Here is a 22,196-nt window from a genome sequence, read left to right on the forward strand (position 1 = left end):
CACCATTTTTCTGCGGGGGAGCAAAGAAATCTGTGGACAGTATGGATTCTGCACCTTCACAATGGTGCAGGATTCCCCCAGGAGCAAGAAGTTTTTCTGCAAAAACCAGGGCCGGCGTTAGGGGGTAGTGAGCAGGAAAATTGCCCGGGGCCCCACCACAGGTGACCCTGCAAAGCTAAGTTGCTCAGGCTTCGGGTTCAGCCCCAGCTGGCAGGGCTTGAGGCCCTGGGCTTCTGCCCCACACGGCAGGGCTTCAACTTTTCGCCCTGGGCCCCAGTGAAGCCAATGCCAGCCCTGCTTGACAGACCCCCTGAAATCTGCTTGCATCCCGCCAATGGCCCCGGACTCCTTGTTGAGAACTTCTGATCTATCTGACCAAAAGGTACAAGAACCCAGCCTATAACAAAGCAGAGCAGAAAAGGGATGTGACACGGGGAGTAGGTACCTCTGGCTCGTCCCGCCAGTCAACGTTCAGATCCCCATCGAACCCTTTCAGGGTCAGTCCCAAGCCTCTTCTTCCCTTCTGATTGGAGGCTTCAACGATATCCTTCCTTCCCTGGTTGTATTTCCCCAGACCTTCTCCTTCCCGGAAGCCCATCTTGGCCTGGAAGACAAAGCAAATGGAGCACATTGGAAGCATCTGGACACAAATGTATGCACTCCTGTGAGCTGTGGGCAGCAGGATAAATGATACCAAGTTGCACTGCTGTGATTAAAAAGTATGGCGTGTGCTTAATGAATCTCAATTGAGGCTTTCAGTATTCTCCTTCCGGCTCATTCCCATGATGAAGTGGGAACTTGATCTAGAGAATTAAATTTGTAAAGACAACATTAGAAAATGTTCAGCTTTGCAAGAACAACCTGCTTCAATAAAAAAGCAGTGGGGAGGCCAGCAGCCATTTGTCACCACACAGCGTGGACAGTACAAGCTCTGCAAAATGCTGGTGCAGAAAGTTTCACAATGGGATGAATCCGGCTGCAAACAGATGCCCACAACTGCCACTGGTAAGAACCTGGAGCAATGCAGGACTCTCTCCCCCTTAAGCACAGTTTTTCTGACTTAGCCTAAGAGAAGAATTGTCATTAACTTGCACTTCTTAAGGCTTTTCTCTTTGTAGGTCTCAGCCACTAGACCATGAAAAGAACCTACATGGTCAGGTTTCGTTCTATTCAGTAGAGGGGGCACGCACACACACTTAAAACATGGGCTTAGGAGGAGTCAGTTTTAATCACTAAATTGTCTATTTCTCCCTCCATCTAAAAACCAGCAAAAGTAATTTCCATTGTTAACTACCAGCCTTTCCGAGAGGGGAAGTTAAACACATCAAATGGGCAGCATGTATCTCCACGGGCAGCCATTCTACTGTCTATTCTATCTGGCAATGAATTCCTAAGAAACACACTGGTCAAATCTGACAACTACTGAATCAGTTACATATTGACGTCTACGGCCATTGAATTCTGAACAAAGATTTAGTACCGAAGGGTTTTTGGTTTCCTGCTAGTACAAAATTGTTACTCTCGCTTTGGCAAACACTTTGACAGACACCATCAAATCTTTATTCCCAACAGTGTAAAAAATTAATCTTCCCAAATGCCCGTATCTGTGCTAGCTCCGTGAGAGACTCTCAGGGTATCAGAAAGGACAGTTAGCAGTTACAGCACTGGACTGGAATGCAGGAGAGTTGGATTTGATTCCTGGCTCAGCCACAGACTTCCTATGACACCTTTGGTAAGTCACATGGCCTCAGTTTCCCACATGTAAAATGGAAACAGCACTTCCCTACCTCAAGGGTGTTGGGAGGATAAAATCCTTTAATGATTGTGGTGCTCAGATACTATGGTGATGAGGGTCACATATTTATTATTTGTATTAACATAGCACTTACTAGCCTAAAGATAAAGGACTAAACAGAACTGGATGCCCAGAGAAAGGCTCTCACCCTGCTGTCTGTCTACTCTAAGCACATTATCTTAAACTGATATAGTCCCTGAGACAAGGTAAAGGCAGTTTTACACTTGGACTCCTTCTCCAGGGCAACTTGTCAATAACCTGAGGCTAAATCCAAGGTACTGTATTTAGCACGGACTAATAAATCCAACAAATCCTCTATTCAGGGCATAGGGGAATTATCAAATTTTGAAATGGCATTCAGTTTTCTGAAATCTATACAGAAGTCGCTTTCCCCAGGTTGATTGGTTGTTTTTTTACCTATCACTACTGGACAGCACCCAGGGCTGCTTGATGGCTCAATTATTCACAGAGCTAACATTTGCTTTATTTCCTCCGCCACTTTAAGTTTCAAGATGTTCTGGAATCTGACATGATCTTCTGGGGAGAGGAGCATGCCCTTCCCTGCCAATTACATACTGAATCACATCATTTTTTCCTGACACAGCAGAAACTATGTGCTGGAATTTATTGATACACCAGTTCTAATCTGCATGTTCAGCAATTAATCCATTGCTTCATGGGAAAGTCTCCTGTCTTTTTTAATCTGTCATAATTACATTATGTAATTCAGGGAGGATAACTGATGTTAAATTCTTAGTTTTTCTTTAAATTCAGTTTAACACATTTAACAAATGTCTCTCTTTTCTGCGAGTTTGATGTCATAATCAACCGGTTTTGTCTTAATATTATAAACGGGCCTTGCCATTTAGCTAACTGCTTACTTTCGGTAACAACAGAACTTTACTCCCCACCCTATGCTGTTGTTCCAGGGCCTAGCTTGGGCATTCTCTAAATGTTCTTTAGCTAGTGAAAGTGTTCTGCAAGTATGTTTTGCATTTTTATAACATAAGTAACAACACTGGAGGAACCAACCATTTGTCTCTCCCAACTTTCTTCGATCAGGTCTAATGGACCACGAGGTCTGGTGGCCGTACAACAAATCGAACTAAGCTTGTGGGACTTCTCAATATGAAAATAAGAGATAAAGAAACACTGTATCCCACTGTCTAGGTTCTGACTGTGTATCTTTTCAACATGTTTCTAAGGGATTGAATAATCCTTTCCACTAGGCTATCCATCTGGGAATAATAAGGGGTCATTTGGATGGGTTTAATGCTCAAGAGTTGGTATAATTCTTATCAGGGATGCCTGGAAACTAGCTCTCTGATCCATCTGGATCTCTCTTGGGATTCCCATCGGTGACCCTAAGAACCACTCACTGGCAACTGGCAAAGGGTTCACTATTTAGGCTATGTCTACACTAGCTCTTTTGTCAGTAAAACTTATGTTGCTGAGAGGTACGGGGAAAAAAAACACCGAGTGACATAAGTTACACCAACAGAAGCACTAGTATGGCCAGCACTCTGTCAGCAGGAGAGCATCTACCACCGTTTGCTGAGGGTGGTTTAATTATGCCAACAGGAGAGCTCTCTTCCGTTGGCATTGAGTGACTACACAGGAGACCTTACAGTGGCGTTTCTGCTGCTGTACAGCTGTGCTCCCATAAGATCTCTAGTGTAGACATAGCCTTAGTATCAGCAATTCCTAACAGACCTGAAACTCACTATACCTAATACCAATTATGGATAAATACCAGGAAAGAGCTGTGCCTTGACCAATATCAAACAAAAGCTGGTGTCACACCGGTCATTAATATCACCGTGAGATGCATATCCAGATGATATTTAAAGACTTATGTGCACCTACTGAAAAGATGTTTTAAACTATGTAACAAGGCAGAGTTGACCAACAGATTTTCTACCAAGCAAAGCATATCTATTCACCTATTCCTGTCCTCTGATGTGAATTAAACATTATAAGCCAAACACAGTGGGAGCTACATTTGCATGTCAAGTTAACATGAGGATGCGAAGTTGACATGGGGTCAGCACACCAGAGACCAAACAACAGGGCATTTCAAATGCTTACGGGCCTCTACCTGGGGAAAAGAAAGCCGTTTGGGGTGTCCATTTATTGAGGAAATCACTTGAAGGGGACAGGGTATTCATGAAAACTTGGATCCTGGTTTTGACTGAAAACCAGCAGCACTGTGAAAGACTAATCCTTGGGAGAAAAATCTTCATTAAATAGGAATCTACTTTATTTAATAGGAAATTTTATTAAATAGGAAAGCTAACCATTAATAAGTATAGATGTAGTATTGCATTTTATGTTATATGTATAATCCTGTTTCCACTTATCTTCACTCACTATCTTTCAAAACTTAACCTTTGATCACAAACTTATGATTGATTCACAATAAATTTATTTCAGTGCTGTGATGTTATAAAGGACCTGATTGTGAGTTTTACTAGTCAAGCAGTGTGTGTACACCATCACTTTTAGGAACAACTTACTTGGCAATTTCTGTGAGCGTCCAATGGTTAAGGACTGGATACTACAGGGGGATGCTTTCAGAGGGACTCAGGGATTGGAATGCACCTATTGCTAACCTGCAAGGGGAAGTGAGGGCTTGCAAGACTCTGAGGAATCTGTTTCGGTGGCTAAGACTGGTGGATCAGGACACCCAGGTTAGCACCAGCAAGACTCAGTCCTGGGCACCCCAAGAAACTGTCACACCACCCTAGTAAACATGGTCACCAGCTCCTCTGCAATTCTCTTGGCAGTAGCACTGTGTAAATGAAACGCCTCAGGATATCGGGTTATATTGTCAAATAACTAAAATGTATCTGTTCCCCTGGATACGCCATTCTAATGGGTCCACAATATCCATTACAATCCTTTCAAATTATATGTGTACGGTAGAACTCAATCAATAGATGTCTTTAAATTGTTTCTGGTGCCACCATCTGACATTCAGGGCAGAACTGACACCATTCAGCTACTTCTTCAGGAACACTGGGCCAGAAAAATCTTTGTAAAATTGAGGCTAATATCTTGTCCCTCCCACTATCCCCACTTAAGGAACTTGATGAGCCATCTTTACAAGCCCCTGCCTAAAACCTTGGCAACTACCAGCTGTTTCACCCACTTTTCAGTTTTAGGATGCTCACCTATCCATACAATATACTATTCTGCACTATACTGTAAGGGATTTTAGTTTGACCAACATTCTTCTCACCTAGTCCTTTATAGAAAGGTTTGAGGGCATATCTTGCTGATATTTAGCAACATCCATATTTTTTTTCCATATTGTCAATATGGATACTTGCAGCCCTTAGCCCTCTTCCTTTCTCCCATGGTAGGGTGAGTCTTTCCCCTCTCCTTCAAAAGTATCTGAAAAAAGATCCTCGTCCTCTTCTTCCTTAAAACGTTTTCCAAACTGAGTCTGACTTCATGTGGTAACAGTCATAAGATCAGCCTCCTTTATTAAAGTTAGTGAAATGAGGAAGATCTTTCCCCGATACTACTGGGAAAGGAAATTTTTCAGCCATGCCTGTTCTCATAGGAATATTGTATCTTGTCCATCTACTTGGAGCTTAACTGCTGCCAGGGAACATGCTTTAGTATCTCCATAGACACACTTAACTGTTATTGAGTTTATTGGCTGTGTATGTTTCAACACATGTTCTTGAACCAGGGGCTGGTGGTTTCCAAGTGAAGGTCTCCCCCACCCACCATGGAAAAGTTAACAATTTTTCCCCAGGAGCAGGTCTTAGCCCTAGAAAAAAAAACCTCCTCAGGTGCCACAGTTTGTCATAGCAGTAGCAATGTTCTTTTTGGGTCTCCCATCCCACAATGTTCACCTCACAAGTAATGATGGGATTTGTTCTTAACCAGATTCAACATTGTTCCTGCTTCTGCCTTGCAGAGACAAAATCCTGATATTAGGAGACAGAGTTCCCCAGGGTCTCTGGTCTATGCTCCTCCACCCAGCTCTGAAAATCACCTAACAGGTTGGATAGAAACTGTTCCAGGACAAGTATCTCAGTCATTTGAGCCATAGTGCAACGTTTCTGGATTTAATCCATTTTTGAAATAAATTCCTTCAAATGGTTACTAGCTTCGAGGGTCTTCAGAATTTCTATATCAGAAGGACTAGGACCTCTGTTACTAGAGCTTTGGATTATACCATCTCAACAGGGTTTCTGTAACCCTTCTGTAGTCCTAGGCTTCTTGGCTCTCCAGTCCACTAGGCTTGTTGAGCCTTTCCAGTGAGATATGGGGTAAGCTAGAGGATCTTGTGGCCCTCTGCAGGTCCCAGTTACCCTTTTGAATGTCAAGAGACATGCCTCCATATCATCTTCTATCTCTGGTATTAATGGTCTCATTTCTGGATTCCCCCATCCTGGGGTCAGGCGGGTCATCTCAGCCCACTGCTGATCCTCCTATTTGTGTTGCTCTTCTTGGCGTTTTCTGAACTCTGCTGTTAGTCACTGTTCAGTCTCCATCTGCTAGACAGCTAACCATTTTAATATCCCCGTCTCTTCGGGTGAGTCCCCTTGCAGTTCTTTCGATGATTTCATGTCTGCAACTGGGGACTTCAAAGACCACCCATCCTCCACTTGGGGCCCTGCCATCCAGACTCTGGTCCATGCCTGGGGTCAGGCCCTACCTCCAGTTGCTGCTCCAGGGGCTCCAGCTAGCTCTTCCTCTGACCATCTTTCTTTCCTGGGCAGTCAGTAGCTGACCAAAAGGTCTTCCCACAGGGTCTTTTGGGCTTTGTTCCAAGTTCCAGGCCCTCAGACCACCCTGTCACAATGCTACAGAGCAGCAAAGGCTGGAAGAAACATGTATCTCCAATAGTTGCCTACATGATGCAAGTTAGGCAGCCATCTGGGGGACAAGGCTCGAGAAGTGCAGCGCAGCCTCAAGATAAGTGGTTAATATTGTATGGCATGAGCACTTCATTGAGAAATGCTACACCCTAGAAGATCGAGTTAGCGGTCTTTTCTCCAACACATACAGGGCTAGTTAGTGAAGTATACTCAGAAAGCCAGACATTGGATTTGCCACTGTTGGTGGCCAAAGTGGACTTAATTTGCAAAATCCCTTATTTGGTTTGCAAAATTCCTTATTTGGAAACGGTGATATAAAACAGATCTTCATCGAGTTTTACAAACGATGCCAGACTCCAGCACCTCAAACTCACAGATGCATTTACATTTAAATCTATTTCAAAGATTTGCTGAGCCACAAACCAATTTGAAATTCTGCTGCCTGGGGCTACCAGGAATAAGTTTCTGTACAGAATGAGTGTACGGCAAGGCTGACTTGGATTTGAATGGAACATGTAGTTAGTGGGACTGAGGTCTCCCTTGCTACTAAGAAAGATTAAATTCACCATGGTTCTAGCCTTGTAATTAGCATCTGATCTGCCCAGGGTCACAGTCATCACTGGCTGTGATTGGTGCAGACAGAACAGCTCTCTGCATAAATCCTGGACTTGAAAGGTACAATCGTGAATGCCAGGGGCATCTCTCTCAGCAGAACGGACTCAATTTTGCTCTCAGCTGCTCATCTGGTTTTAGCAGCATGCTCAAAAGTGACCTTGACCTACCATGAGCTTTTGGGAGACGCTGTTATACATGGAGTAGCGGGAGGAGGTGCCCTCCACAAGAGAGTCTGCTTTGAACTCATTGCTGCCAGAGCCGAAGACCGGTCGCCTCTCATCGCTCTCACTGTCAGACCCACTGCCGCTACTGGAAGACTCTGAAAATGAAACAGAGGGGAGAAATTAACAAGCGTTTGTTTCACTAATCAGAGGGGAAGCTATATCCTGGGATTCCAAATTCACATCCCAGCAGGCTAGGGGATAGTGGAGAGTCTGCTTCAATAGCTCAGACTGGCTGTGGGGAGATGCAGACTTCAGATACGACTGAAGACAAAATACCAGCTGTCTTGCTACTTCATTTCACCATAAAGAAGCTGAAAGCCAACTCCCCCTCACCTCAGGGGCTGCCACTTGACTTCTCCCTTGAGAACAAGCAGATATTTACATTTGTGAGAAACACCAACTCACATTCTTTTCTGATTAGTATAAAATGTTTTAGATCTGTGGATTTACCGTACCAGATACTACCAATAGGGAAGGTGGGGGTTATTCTTGACCACAATGATAATCCACTTATGCCCTGAACCATGATATTTAATTATCCTTATCTTACTGCATATAGGTAGGACCTAATTCTTTACCTTGCAATGTAAGTTTAGATGTACTGTAGCCTTGTATATAGGCCATCTTCTCCCTATAATTTAGCAGTACACTGAAATGCTGTCAGAATGTGGTCTGAATTTCAGCGATACTGGGGAGACCCCATATGGCAGAATCTTCCATGACAACAAGGAGTGGGCAGCTGCCTAACCCCTTGGAGGTAGTGTTACCAGGGCAGTGGGACTGTTACTGAATGAGATTATGGGGGAGAGATGGTGCACAAAGCTCCCTCCTGGAGCAGATGCACAGCCTCTGCCTTTTCCCCCGTAAGAGTAGCTACTCGACTTTCACCAAGTGGCTCAGTGAGGCATGCTGGAGACCTAGAGTGAAATACCATCCCAGCACTCTGGATTCCAGGAAGGCAGATACCAGGATTTATCAATAATAAAAAAAACAAGAACAAAATAAAGCTTTTTACATGAAACCTGTTACACTGGAAACCAAACTCTACCCGCTTGCTGGGTGTAGGTCCGTGTAAAGGGCTCCAGCCCTTTCTCATATACCTGCTCACAAAATCTCTCTGGCCCAGTCAGCATTAAGGACTTTACGCTGGTGTAATTAGACTGATGGAGCTACACCAGTGCAAACCTCCAAAGACCCCATCTCACCCCAAAACAGGGAGCAGTGGGCTAAGGAGCAAGAAGGCCCCGGCCGGCCGGACCACCAGTGGTAGCAAGCTTCCCAACTACCTTCCTCCCACAGGGTTCTGTCGGGCATCATCCAACTGATATCACGCCACCAGAGGGCTCTGTGGGAACCCCAAAAATGTAACCCTCTGTTTGGGCCTCCTGCTCCAAATGCTGACACCCATCAGTATCCCCCGTTTTTTAAATCTGAATTTAATACAAAATATATTAAGGCCTAAACTTATATCATCTTAAAATATCTGAATAAAAAAAATATGCTGCATCCATGAGCTTCTATCAAAAACTTTGAGTTAAAGGCTGCTTTTCTAAAGAAAGAATCAGGGGAAAAACATCTAACTTTTGAGTTCAAGCTTTATAAATATGGCACAATAGGTCAGTCCAAGTAACTAAGGTGAGTAGGCACTTAAGCGCTAGTCACTTTCACTTACGTATATTTGGAAAATTTCCCCAGGCTGACCTGAAATAATCAGTTTAATTCAATGACTACAGTTAATCTCTGTTTAATAAATGATTTAGTTATAAATGTGAAACATGTTTTGATAAGAGAAGTTTATGTAGCCAAAACATTTGTGTTTAATAAAAATAAATGTTATATGCTGTTTTGTGCACGTAAATAAATACCAGTTACCATCCTAATGCATAAGAACGGCCATACTGGGTCAGACCAATGGTCCATCCAGCCCAGTACCTTGTCTTCTGACAGTGAACAGTGCCAGATGCTTCAAAGAGAAGACAGACAGATAGAGGAGGGCACTTATTGAATGATTCATCCCTTATTGTCCTGTCCCAGCTTTTGGTAGTCAGGGGTTTAGGGACACCCAGAGCATGGGTTTACATCCCCGACCATCTTGGCTAATAGCCATTGATGGATCTATCCTCCATGAATTTATCTAATTCTTTTTTTAATCCACTTATACTTTTGGTCTTCACAACATTCCCTGGCAACGAGTTCCACAGGTTGATTGTGCATTGGGTGAAGAAGTATTGCCTTACGTTGGTTTTAAACCTGCTGCCTATTAATTTCATTGGGTGACTCCTGTTCCTGTGTTAGATGAAGGAGTAAACAACACTTCCTTATTCACTTTCTTCACACCAGTCATGATTTATAGACCTCTATCACACACCCTGTTAGTCTCATCTCTTTTCCAAGCTGAACAGACCCAGTCTTTTTAATCTCTCCTCATATGGAAACTGTTCCATACCCCTAATCATTTTTGTTGCCCTTCTCTGTACCTTTTCCAATTCTAATGTATCTATTTTGAGATGGGATGACCAGAACCACATGCAGGCGTAACATGGATTTGTATAGGGGAGTTATGATTTTTTTTTTTTATAGTTTATTATCCATCCCTTTCCTAATAGTTCCTAACACAGTTAGCTTTTTTTGACAGCCGCTGCACACCAAGTGGATATTTTCAGAGAATTATCCAGGATGACAAGATCTCTTTCTAGAGTGGTAACAGCTACGTTAATCTCAAATACACATACAAAATGATGGAGTCTACATTTTCCAATATGCATTACTTTGCACTTCTCAACAATGAATTTCATCTGCTCTTTTGCTGCCCAGTCACCCAGTTTTGAGAGATCCCTTTCTAACTCTTCACAGTTAGCTTTGGACTTAACTGTCTTGAGTAATTTTGTATCATCTGCAAATTTGTCATTTCACTGTTTATCCTCTTTTCCACAGGATTTCCAGATCCTTGGGGTACCCTATTTACCTCACTCCACTATGAGGACTGACCATTATCCCATGACTGCTTACTTTGCTTAAGACCCCTTAGGTGTGGGACCTTGTTAAAGGCTTTCTGGAAGTCCAAGTACACTATAGCTAACGGATAACCCTCGTCTACAAGCTTGTTCACACCCTCAAAGAATTCCAATAAATTGGGGAGGCATGATTTCCTTTTTCAAAAGCTGTGTTGACTTCTCCAATATATAGTGTTCATCTGTCTCTCTGATCATTCTGTTCTTTACTATAGTTTCAACCAGTTTTCCTGGTACTGAAGTTATGCTTACCAGCCTGTAATTGCCACGATCACCTCTGGTGCCTTTTTCAAAAATCAGCATTACATTAGTTATCCTCCAGTCATCTGCTACAGGGGTTGATTTATGCAATAGGTTACATACCACAATTCGGAGTTCTGCAATTTCATATTTGAGCTCCTTCAGAACTCTTGGGTGAATAGCATCTGGTCCTGGTGACCTATTATTCTTTAATTTATACATTTGTTCCAAAACCTCCTCTATCGACACCTCAATCTGGGGCAGTTCCTCTGATTTGTCATCTAAAAAGAATGGCTCAGGTGTGGAAATCTCCCTCACATCCTCTGCAGTGAAGACTGAGGCATTTAGTTTCTCCGCACCTCAATCATCCATTGGCTCACTGGTTATTTGGCAGGCATCCTGCTTCTGATGTACTTAAAAAAAAAAAAAAAATTTGCTGTTGAGTGTCTTTTGCTAGTTGGTCTTCAAATTCTTTTTTGGCCTGTCTCAGAATACTTTTACACTTGCCTTGCTAGAATTTGTGCTCCTTTCTATTTTCCTCAGTAGGACTGACTTCCAATTTTTAAAGGATGTCTTTTACTTTCTAACTGCCTCTTTTACTCTGGTTAGCCATGGTGACTTTTTTTGGTCCTCTTACTGTTTTTTTGTGTTTGTTTGTTTTTATTTGGGGTATTAATAGAGGCTTAAACTAATTTTTAGTGTTTTTAAATAGTTTCCATGCACCTGGCAGGCATTTCACTCTGACTGTTCCTTTTAATTTCTATTTAACTAGACTCCTAATTTTTGTGTAGTTTCCCTTTTTGAAGTTAAATGCCACCGTGGCGGCTTTCTTTAAATTTAACATCCTTGTGGGGGGGTGGGGGAGATACTGATTACATTATGGTCACTATGCAGTTATATTCACCTTTGTACCAGATCCTCTGCTCCTTTCAGGAGCTTGCCTCTCCCCTTGTGGGTTCCAGGAACAGCTGCTCCAAGAAGCAGATATTAACAGTGCCTAGATACTTTAGCTCTGCATCTCATCTTGAGGTGACATACCCAGTCAATATGGGGGGGGGGGGGGGGGAGAGAATAGCTGAAATCTCCCATTATTAGTGGGTTTTCTCTTTCTATAGCCTCTCTGACCTCCCTGTGCATTTCATAGTCAGTCACCATTCTGGTCAGCTTGTCGGTAGTATATTCCTACTGCTATTATTCAAGTCTGGAATTTTCATCCATAGAGATTCTATGGTACAGTTTGAGTCATTAAAGATATTTACTATATTTGACTATGCTTTCTTTCACATTTAGTGCTACTCCCTCACTAGCATGATCTACTTTGTCATTCACATATATTTATTTTGCAGCTTGGCACAAACCATGAGCAAAACTAAGTCGTAAATAAGCAATATCACTCACAATTTTCTGAACATACTAACAATATACAGTTAAGAATCTAAAAATATTAAGCTATATAATTGCTTAAATAAATGTATATAGTTATATTGTACCCTCCTACGTAGAAAAAAATACACCTCTACCCCAATATAACACAACCCGATATAACATGAATTTGGCTATAACGCGGTAAAGAAGCGCTCGGGGAGGTGGGGGGAGTTGCGCACTCAGGCGGATCAAAGCAAGTTCGATATAACGCGGTTTCACCTATAATGCAGTAAGATTTTTTGGCTCCCGAGGACAGCGTTATACTGGGATAGAGGTATATGTACCAAATCTAGCATAAAGGCTCTATGTAGTTATAAATCAACATGTTTTATTGGCTATATCAACACGTAAGAATGCACCTTTCTTTAGAAAGGTAACTGAAGTACAAATGGAAAAGTTGATTAAAACTGATTATTTAAATTGTGGCTTAATCCACCCTGGCCCCAAGGATCCTTGGCACCAACACTCCCTTCCCAGTGAGGAGAAACAGCTCTTTCAGAGACATCAGGTTGTCAGGGTTTTGTAGAATATTTTTAGTGACCACTCAATAACTCTCTTCATTGGCTGGGAACATTGAGCAAGACTAGAGACCAGAGACTGTGTGGCAAGTGTCACCACTGCCACATCCCAGTTAAAGAGACCCTCACAAGTGGCATTTATAAGCCAGGCTGGCAGTCTAGTAGCTACCACGCCTACAGCCATTGGCAGCTAGGAAGGTTTCTGCACTGCAGGGCACAAAGCTGCCTTCTTCTCCCATATTGAGCTGGAATACTGCCTGAGGCCCAATGTTTTCAAAGTAGAGAAGACATCAGCCACAACTCCCATCTCAGCCAATAGAAGTCACTCATTTAACACTTTTGCACAACTTTGTGATCAGCCATTCAGTGTAAGCAGAACTGCTGGGCACCACTGTGGTTAATGCTATCCGGGTACCAATTAATAAGTTACTAAATTTCATCTGAGTTATAGCCAAATGGTGAATTATTAAACCAGCTTTAATAGCAATTTTTAAGAAAGCATTTGACCAACATGAAGGCTGGGTTTTAAAGCAAATACATTGGTTTGGGAGAAGGAGTTAATCCAGTGGTCAAATACAAGATAAACATATCAATGTAAAACAGTAAGCGTTCACACTAAATTCAATCGCAGTCATCTGCAACCAATGTGGCAGAGCCTACTGTGGGCACACACAGATGCCCGAGGTGTGCCAAACTGAAGGCTATACTAGCAGCTTCCCAAGAGCTGGAATGTGACCCCTATACCTTTTCTGCTTCTTCCTAATGGACAGATAAATGTGGAGGTGGTGAGGGGGGCAGGGTGTTCAGATATTTCAGGCCTGTTTTTTAATGTTAGAAATCCAGGTAGTGACTGAAGAACAAGTGAAACAAGAGGTCATCAGAAGAGCCAAGAGAACGAAAGTAACAGCAGTGGAGAGAAGGGAAATGTAACCGCTTTTAAAAACTCTGTTCATGTTATTCAAATTCAGTGACTAATTAACGCTACAGAGAATGGATGCATTTGGATTCAGCGCACTGCCCCTTCAATTAAGGTGCATGAGCTCACAATATGCATCTTTTGAGAAATTCAGAAGGCCCTCCAGGTAAGCCCATCCATGACATTCTCAATATTTCTAATGTACAAAAGAAAAAAAAAGTAGATACAAGGGACAAAGCAAACAAAGGTTATATGATTCATTGTTCTTTCAGATGGCAGTAAAGAGTGTCCAGATAAGATTATGAAGGAGAAAAAAAAATGTGTGTCTCCCCCTCTCCCCACCCAGTTCGGGGACAGAAACTATGTAGTCCTTCCTTCTAGAGAGGGTTAAGGCACTGAACTGGGATCCAGAATACCTGCAGCCAATCCAGCTGATTAATTAAATCCCTGAAGAGAAAAGCAGCCTTTCCTACCGTCATTTCCTTACAACTCTGATGCCCCTACTACTACTAATCTTACCTTGAATTGCATGATTACTACATGGAGGTTCGTCATCGGAAGTGGAACTGAGGTTCAGTCCCAGATCTTCCGCTCTCTTTTTCTGCTTCTGGTTGCTGTTAAATTCAGGCTCTGCTCGTCTCTTCATTTTTACTGCAAGAGGAGATCAAAGAGTAAGCATCCAGCAAGTTCACTTCCTCCTACACCTTGATGCTGGGGCAAGGTCTCTGTTGTTGCTGCAGCCCAGCAGAGTACACGATTTTTCATGCTATTTGGGCAGTATGCTTTGCCTCCAAAACCGGTCACAGATAAAAGTGGTTGCTTTTCCCTGGAAGCCATCCAAACCTGTTAGTCCAAAAACACGGAACCAGGACACCCAGCAGCTTTCCCTACTGTGGATTAAATAGGTCAACAACTATATGTGAAACTCACCAACCAGGAGACGAGAGAGTAACTGATGAGAGGTCTCCCCACACTTGGGAACTCAGACATTTGATTTGGCTCCAAAAGGGCTTTTTAACAGTACATGTTCGAGATTCATACTGCACTTGCAGTAAATAATTGAGGGAATACAAGATCAGTTCAGTGGGTGTTTTCAGTTTCCTCTGAAAAGCTGCATAAAGGAGCCACCTTCTTCTGAAGGAGACAGAACATTCTGAAACCTGATCAGTGTTTGCAGGATTTTTTTTTTTAAAGTTAGTTTTCCCTACCCTTTTTATAGCAAAGCTGTAAATAAGGATGCATACGGAAGTGTCTTTCCCATTACACTACATTAGTTGGGACCCTCCTTCCAGATGATGTCATGGTATCCTCTCACACTGAGGATACCTCTCCAGAGGAGGAAACTCCAGTTATTAGAGACAGGCAATAGTTGTGGGGGATTTCATCATTAGAAATGTAGATAACTTGGTTTGCGATGACTGGGAGAACCGCATGGTGACTTGCCTGTCTAGTGCAAAGGTTGCAGATCTCGAGTCATCTAGATAGACTTAAGAGTAGTGCTAGGGAGGAGCCAATGATTGTGGTACACGTAGGTACCAATGACATATGGAAAGATAGGAGAGAGGTCCTGGAGGCCAAATTTAGGCTGCTAGGTAAGAGATTGACGTCCAGGACCTCCATGTTAGCATTCTCTGAAATGCTTCCAGTTCCACGCACAGGGCCGTTAGACTGGCAGAACTACAAGGTCTCAATGTATGGATGAGATGAAGGTGGAGGGAGGAGGGGTTTAGATTTATTAGGAGATGGGGAAACTTTTGAGAAAGGGGGAGCCTATACAGGAAGGATGGGCTCCACCTAAACCAAAATGGAACTAAATTGCTGGCACTTAAAATTAAAAAGGTCCTAGAGTAATTTTTAAACTAAGGGCTGGGGGGAAAAAATCGACAGGTGCGGAGGAGCACGTGGTTTGGACAGAGATATCCCTTAGGGGAGGATCTATTAATGGAGATTCTCCATGTCCTAGAAAGGAGAAGAGGAGGGAAGATGATAAAATACAGGTAGGATCTGATGAGAAACAGTCAAATGAAAAAAAAAGTCCAATTCAATTACATCATGTAATGGCAGACAGCTAAAAAGTGACAAGTTTTTAAAGTGCTTCTATACACCTTTACCCCGCTATAACACAACCCCGCGTATAGTGCGGTAGCAGCGGGACTCTGGCGGCGCTTTAAAGGGTCCAGAGCTCTGGCTGCTGCGGGGAGCCCCAGGCCCTTTAAATCACTGCTGGAGCCCTGCTGCCCCTACCCCAATATAACGGGGTTTCAGTTATAACGCAGTAGGGATTTTTGGCTCCCCACAACTGCGTTATAGCGGGGTAGAGGTGTAATAAGATGCGTGAACTAGAGTGCCTTATATCAATATTCTCATTTAATATAATAGGCATCATAGAAACTTGGTGGAATGAGGAAAATCAATGGGACACAGTAATACCAGGGTACAAAATATATCAGAAGGACAGAACAAGTCGTGCTGGTGGGGGAGTGGCACTATATGTGAAAAAGCGTAGAATCAAATGAAGTAAAAAATCTTAAATGAACTAAACTGTACCATGGAATCTCTATGGATAGTAATTCCATGCTCTAATAATAAGAATATAGCAGTAGGAATATATTACCAACCACCTGACCAGTATGGTGATAGTGATTGTGAAATGCTCAGGGAGATTTAAAGAGGCTATTAAAATAAAACTCAATAATAATGGGGGATTTCAACTATCTCCATATTGACTGGGTACATGTCACCTCAGGATGGGATGCAGATAAAGTTTCTTGACATCTTAAATGACTGCTTCTTGGAGCAGCTAGTCCTGGAACCCACAAGAGGATAGGCACTTCCTGATTTAGTCCTAAGTGACGCACAGGTTGTGGTCCAAGAGGTGAATATAGCTGGACCACCTGGCAATAGTGACCATAATAATTAAATTTAAACATCCCTGTTGCAGGGAAAACACTACAGCAGTGCGACACTGTAGCATTTCATTTCAGAACGGAGGGCTACACAAAAAGAGGAAGTTAGTTAAAGAGAAATTAAAAGGTACAGTGCAAAAAGCGAAATCCCTGCAAGCTGCATGGAAACTTTTTAAAGACACCATAATAGAGGTTCAGTGTAAATGTATACTCCAAATTAAAAAAAAAAAAAAAAAAAGTCAGAGAACCAAAAAAGTGCTACTGTGGCTAAACAAAGTAAAAGAAGCAGTGAGAGGCAAAAAGGCATCCTTTAAAATACTAGAAGTTAAATACTAGTGAGGAAAATAGGAAGTGTAAAAATATAATTAGGAAGGCCAAAAAGGAATTTGAAGAACAGCTAGCCAAAGACTCAAAAAGTAATAGCAAAAAAAAAAAAAATTTGTAAGTACACCAGAAGCAGGAAGCCTGCTAAACAACCAGTGGGGCTACTGGACGATCGAGATGCTAAAGGAGCACTCAAGGATAAGGGTATTGTGGAGAAACTAAATTAACTCTTTGCTTTGATCTTCATAGCTGAGGATGTGAGGGAGATTCCCAAACCTAAGCCATTCTTTTTAGGTGACAAATCTGAGGAACTGCCCCAGATTGAGGTGTTATTAGAGGAAGTTTTGGAACAAATTGATAAACTAAACAGTAATAAGTTACCATGACCACATGGTATTCACCCAAGAGTCCTGAAGGAACTCAAATGTGAAATTGCAGAACTACTAACTGTAGTCTGTAACCCATCATTTGGTACAGAAGCTGATTTAAATGACTGGAGAATAGCTAATGCGACACCAATTTTTTAAAAGGGTTCCAGATGTGATCTGGCAATTACAGGCCAGTAAACCTGACTTCAATACCAGGCAAATTGGTTGAAACTATAGTAAAGAACAAAATTGTCAGACACACAGATGAACATAATTTGTTGGGAAAGTCAACATGTTTTTTGTAAAGGGAAATCATGCCTCACCAGTCTACTAGAATTCTTGAGGGGGTCAACAAGCATGTGGACAATGGGGATTCAGTGGATATAGTGTACCTAGATTTTCAGAAAGCCTTTGACAAGATCCCTCACCAAAGGCTTTTAGGTAAAGTAAGCTGTCATGTGATAAGAAGGAAGGTCCTCATGGATTGTTAACTGGTTAAAAGATAGGAAACAAAGGATAGGAATAAATGATCAGTTTTCAGAATGGAGTAAGGTAAATAGTGGTGTTCCCTAGGGGTCTGTACTGGAACCAGTCCTATGCAACATTCATAAATGATCTGGAAAAAGAGTTACGCAGTGAGGTGACAAAATTTGCAGATGATACAAAACTACTCAAGATAGTTAAGTCCCAAGCAGAATGCGAAGAGCTACAAAAGGATCTCTCAAAACTGGGTGACTGGGCAACAAAATGGCAGACGAAATTCAATGTTGATAAATGTAAAGTCATGCATATTGGAAAACAATCTCAACTATACATATAAAATGATGGGGTCTAAATTAGCTGTTACCACTCAAGAAAGAGATCTTGGAGTCATTGTGGATAGTTCTCTGAAAACATCCACTCAATGTGCAGCACCAGTCAAAAAGGGCAAACAGAATGTTGGGCATCATTAAGAAAGGGATAGATAATAAGGCAGAAAATATCATATTGCCGCTATAATAATCCATGGTACGCCCACATCTTCAATACTGCAAGCAGAAGTGGTTGCCCCATCTCAAAAAAAAGATATATTAGAATTGGAAAAGGTTCAGAAAAGGGCAACAAGAATTATTAGGGGTATGGAATGTTTTCCATATGAGGAGAGATTAATAAGACTGGGACTTTACAGCTTGGAAAAGAGACTACTAAGGGGGGATATGATTAAGGTCTATAAAATCACAGCTGGTGTGCAGAAAGTAAATAAGGAAGTGTTATTTACTCCTTCTCATAACAAAAGAACTAGGAGTCACCAAATGAAATTAATAGGCAGCAGGTTTAAAAACAAAAGGAAGTATTTCTTCACACAATGCACAGTCAACCTGTGGAACTCCTTGCCAAAGGATGTTGTGAAGGCCAAGACTATAACAGGGTTCAAAAAACAACTAGATAAATTCATGGAGGATACATCCATCAATGGCTATTAGCCAGGATGGGCAGAGATGGTATCCCTATCCCCTCTTTGCCAGAAGCTGGGAATGAACGACAGGGAATGGATCACTTGATGATTACCTGTTCTGTTCGTTGCCTCTGGGGCACCTGGCATTGGCCACTGTCAAAAGACAGAATACTGGGCTAGATAGACCTTTGGTCCAACCCAGTGTGGCCATTCTTATGTTACTGAAGAGTTTGTTGACAGATAAACAACCACTGCGTAACCCAGGGGAGCAGTAACAAGTGATGGTCGACTATCTTCCACTGAACTCAAGCAAGCCTGAGGAGTTTGCTGGGAAAAATGCCAGTGAATGGAAAGGGACATAGGGATAAAAATACATACATCACTTAGTGTAAGAACTAGGTTCTTTTGGGGTAGGTGAAGTGCTGAAGGAATCTCACTTAAATAATTAACATGAAGAATAAACAATCTCTGTCTGTAGTCTACAGGATTAAAACCCAAGGAAATAAAGAACTGAAAGCTAACAGACTGGCAGCACCATAGACCTATCCAGACTAAAAATCCACCCAGGTGGTGCCAGGGGGGTCTTGAAACTACTCTTAAAATAGCGTCAGCAGAAACGAACTGAGCACAATTCTGCCCTGAAATACACATTCGCGACATCCCACAAAGTCAGTGGGTGCTGCAGGTTTGTAACCAATGGCAAAATTAGACCCACACGTGACAGCAACTGTCTCCTACTCCGAATTAGGATGTATGTACAAAGCCCTTCACAAAAGACCGCAGCATCAGACAGATTCATTAGCCCCAAGGGGCCCACTTCATTGGGGGCCCGCGGTCCGCTCTCAGGGCGGCGTCTTACACCCCCCTCCGGCTGTCCCCAGAGGGCAGCGCAGAGCGGGTCCCATTCGCAGCGGTGTTTGTTTCTCCAGCCTCTTCCCACCGCCGACACCCGGGAGCGCTACACAGGCGGCGAGCACGGGCGCGCCCGCGACGGGGGGAGGCGAGGCGCGGCACACGGGGAGAGGCTCAGCACAGCCGCCGCGCAGAGCTAGGCCCTGGGGGCCGGGGCAAACGCCGACCCCCTGCAGCTCCCCTGCGGGCGCAGGAACGCCCCCCCGGGCGGCGGGCGCAGGGGAGCGGCAGGGCCGAAGGTCAGGGCGAGGGTCACGGGCGGCACTCACTGGGGCGGGGTCTCAGGCCGGCACCATGGCCCGCAGGCGGCAGCGGCGAGAGAACCAGGCCGACTCCGCTCCGCTCACTTTCGTTTCTCCAGCTCCCCGTCGCGCTCAGGGTCCTCCCTCTCTCGTGGCGCGTGCCAGTGACGTGTGGGCCTGCCGCGCCTGCGCCGAGAGTAGCTAGGGCTGGGGCCACCCGAGAGCGGGTTGAAAGCAGACGGGGGGAGGAGAATAAGGAGGCGGGAGAAGGGGGCGGGACAATTAATCTGTGTCCGTCACGGTGGGGCGGGGCATCCTTGGCCCAAGCCCCGCCCCGGGGAGGGGGTGGAGCAGGACGGGCAGAGCCGCGGTCTGCAGTACCCGGCTTCCGCCCTTCCCCGTTCCCGCGCCGCCGTGGGCGCTGGCACTGGCAGTCTCTCGCCATAGAAATAGGAACCCTAAGTCCCCAGGGGCTACTGCCTAGGACTGGATGGGGAGCAGGAGCGGGGGAGCTAGGCCCAGCACTGCTGCTGCTGCTGCTGGGAGGGGGGAGCTGTTTCCATTAAGCAAATCGTTTCTCTTCTTTTAGCTGTTTTCCCTTCTCCCACTTTAACAAGGAATCCAGTGGCACCTCACCTGAAGAAGTGGATTTTTTACCCACGAAAGTTTATGCCCAAATAAATCTGTTAGTCCTTAAGGTGCCACCAGACTCCTTGTTGTTTTTGTGGATACAGACTAACACGGCTACCCCCGGATACTTCTCCCAATTGTCTTTCTTCTCTGTTTAGGGCTTGTCTACACTGGCTCTTTACAGCGCTGCAACTTTCTCACTCGGGGGTGAAAAAACACCCCCCTGAGCCAGGGCCAGATTAACCTTTTGTGGGCCCAGCCCCAAACATATTTGTGGGCCCCCGTGGGGGCAAAGGAGCATGGCATGGAGAGGTCAGTCCCCAGAGCAAGTAGACAGCCAGGGGCAATGGGGCATAGCATGTTGGGGCCAACCCAGTGTAAGGGCACTGTATACAAATTGGCAGTTGCCAGACACCCACTGGCCTGGCCCGCCCCGCCCTGTGCTGTCAGGGTGCCCCTTCCCCTTGGGGATGGGCACATGCCATGCCACACAGCCCACGACTCCCTATGCCCAGCATCCCCCAGAACTGCTATGCCCAGCAGCCCCTGACACAGATCCTCCACCACAAATGCACAGTAGTCTGCACACCACCACCCCTGCCCAGCACCCCCCTACACAAGAATTTTTGCTATAAACTGGGGACGCATCACTTGGAAGTAACAGATGAGGAGAAGGACCTCGGAGTATTAGTTGATCACAAGATGACTATGAGCCGCCAATGTGATATGGCTGTTAAAAAAGCTAATGCGGTCTTGGGATGCATCAGGCGAGGTATTTCCAGTAGAGATAAGGAGGTGTTAGTACCGTTATACAAGGCACTGGTGAGGCCTCATCTGGAATATTGTGTGCAGTTCTGGTCTCCCATGTTTAAGAAGGATGAATTCAAACTGGAACAGGTACAGAGAAGGGCTACTAGGAAGATCCGAGGAATGGAAAACCTGTCTTATGAAAGGAGACTCAAAGAGCTTGGCTTGTTTAGCCTAACCAAAAGAAGGCTGAGGGGAGATATGATTGCTCTCTATAACTATATCAGTGGGATAAATACCAGGGAGGGAGACAAATTATTTAAGCTCAGTACCAATGTGGACACAAGAACAAATGGATATAAACTGGCCATCAGGAAGTTTAGACTTGAAATTAGACCAGGGGAGGCAACCTATAGCACATGTGCCAAAGGCGGCACGCGAGCTGATTTTCAGTGGCACTCACACTGCCTGGGTCCTGGCCACTGGTCCAGGGGGCTCTGCATTTTAATTTAATTTTAAAGGAAGCTCCTTAAACATTTAAAAAATCTTATTTACTTTACATACAACAATAGTTTAGTTATATATTATAGACTTATAGAAAGAGACCTTCTAAAAATGTTAACATATATTACTGGCATGCAAAACCTTAAATTAAAGTGAATAAATGAAGACTCAGCACACCACTTCTGAAAGGTTGTTGACCCCTGAATTAGATGAAGGTTTCTAACCATTGAAGGAGTGAAGTTCTGGAATAGCCTTCCAAGGGGAGCAGTGGAGGCAAAAGACATATCTGGCTTCAAGACTAAGCTTGATAAGTTTATGAAAGGGATGGTATGATGGGATAGCCTAATTTTGGCAATTAATTGATCTTTGACTATTAGCAGTAAATATGCCCAATGGCCTGTGATGGGACACTAGACAGGGTGGGATCTGAGTTACTACAGAGAATTCTTTCCTGAGTGTCTGGTTGGTGAGTCTTGCCCAGATGCTCAGGGTTTAGCTGATCGCCATATTTGGGGTTGGGAAGGAATTTTCCTCCAGGACAGATTG

The 22,196-nt window shown here is 43.8% G+C and overlaps 1 protein-coding gene across 2 annotated transcripts in view; it reads right to left on the reverse strand.

Annotated features, from left to right (window-relative positions):
• CMTR1 (cap methyltransferase 1) overlaps positions 1 to 19,923 on the reverse strand; it is a 49,786-nt gene extending 29,863 nt beyond the window's left edge. For both annotated transcript variants that reach the window (XR_004645029.1, XM_034764824.1), the window contains exons 1-4: positions 19,797 to 19,923; positions 14,102 to 14,233; positions 7,416 to 7,567; positions 446 to 604 (exon numbers count right to left, since the gene is read on the reverse strand). Coding sequence is in view for 1 of the 2 variants with exons in the window: in XM_034764824.1 (XP_034620715.1) it covers positions 446 to 604; positions 7,416 to 7,567; positions 14,102 to 14,228 (438 nt within the window). In the remaining variant the exon portion in view is untranslated. The remainder of the gene's footprint in view (positions 1 to 445; positions 605 to 7,415; positions 7,568 to 14,101; positions 14,234 to 19,796) is intronic.
• Positions 19,924 to 22,196: the final 2,273 nt, after the last annotated feature.

Source organism: Trachemys scripta, chromosome 3 (genome assembly GCF_013100865.1).
Source record: "Trachemys scripta elegans isolate TJP31775 chromosome 3, CAS_Tse_1.0, whole genome shotgun sequence".
In the NCBI taxonomy this organism is placed as follows: Eukaryota; Metazoa; Chordata; order Testudines; family Emydidae; genus Trachemys; species Trachemys scripta.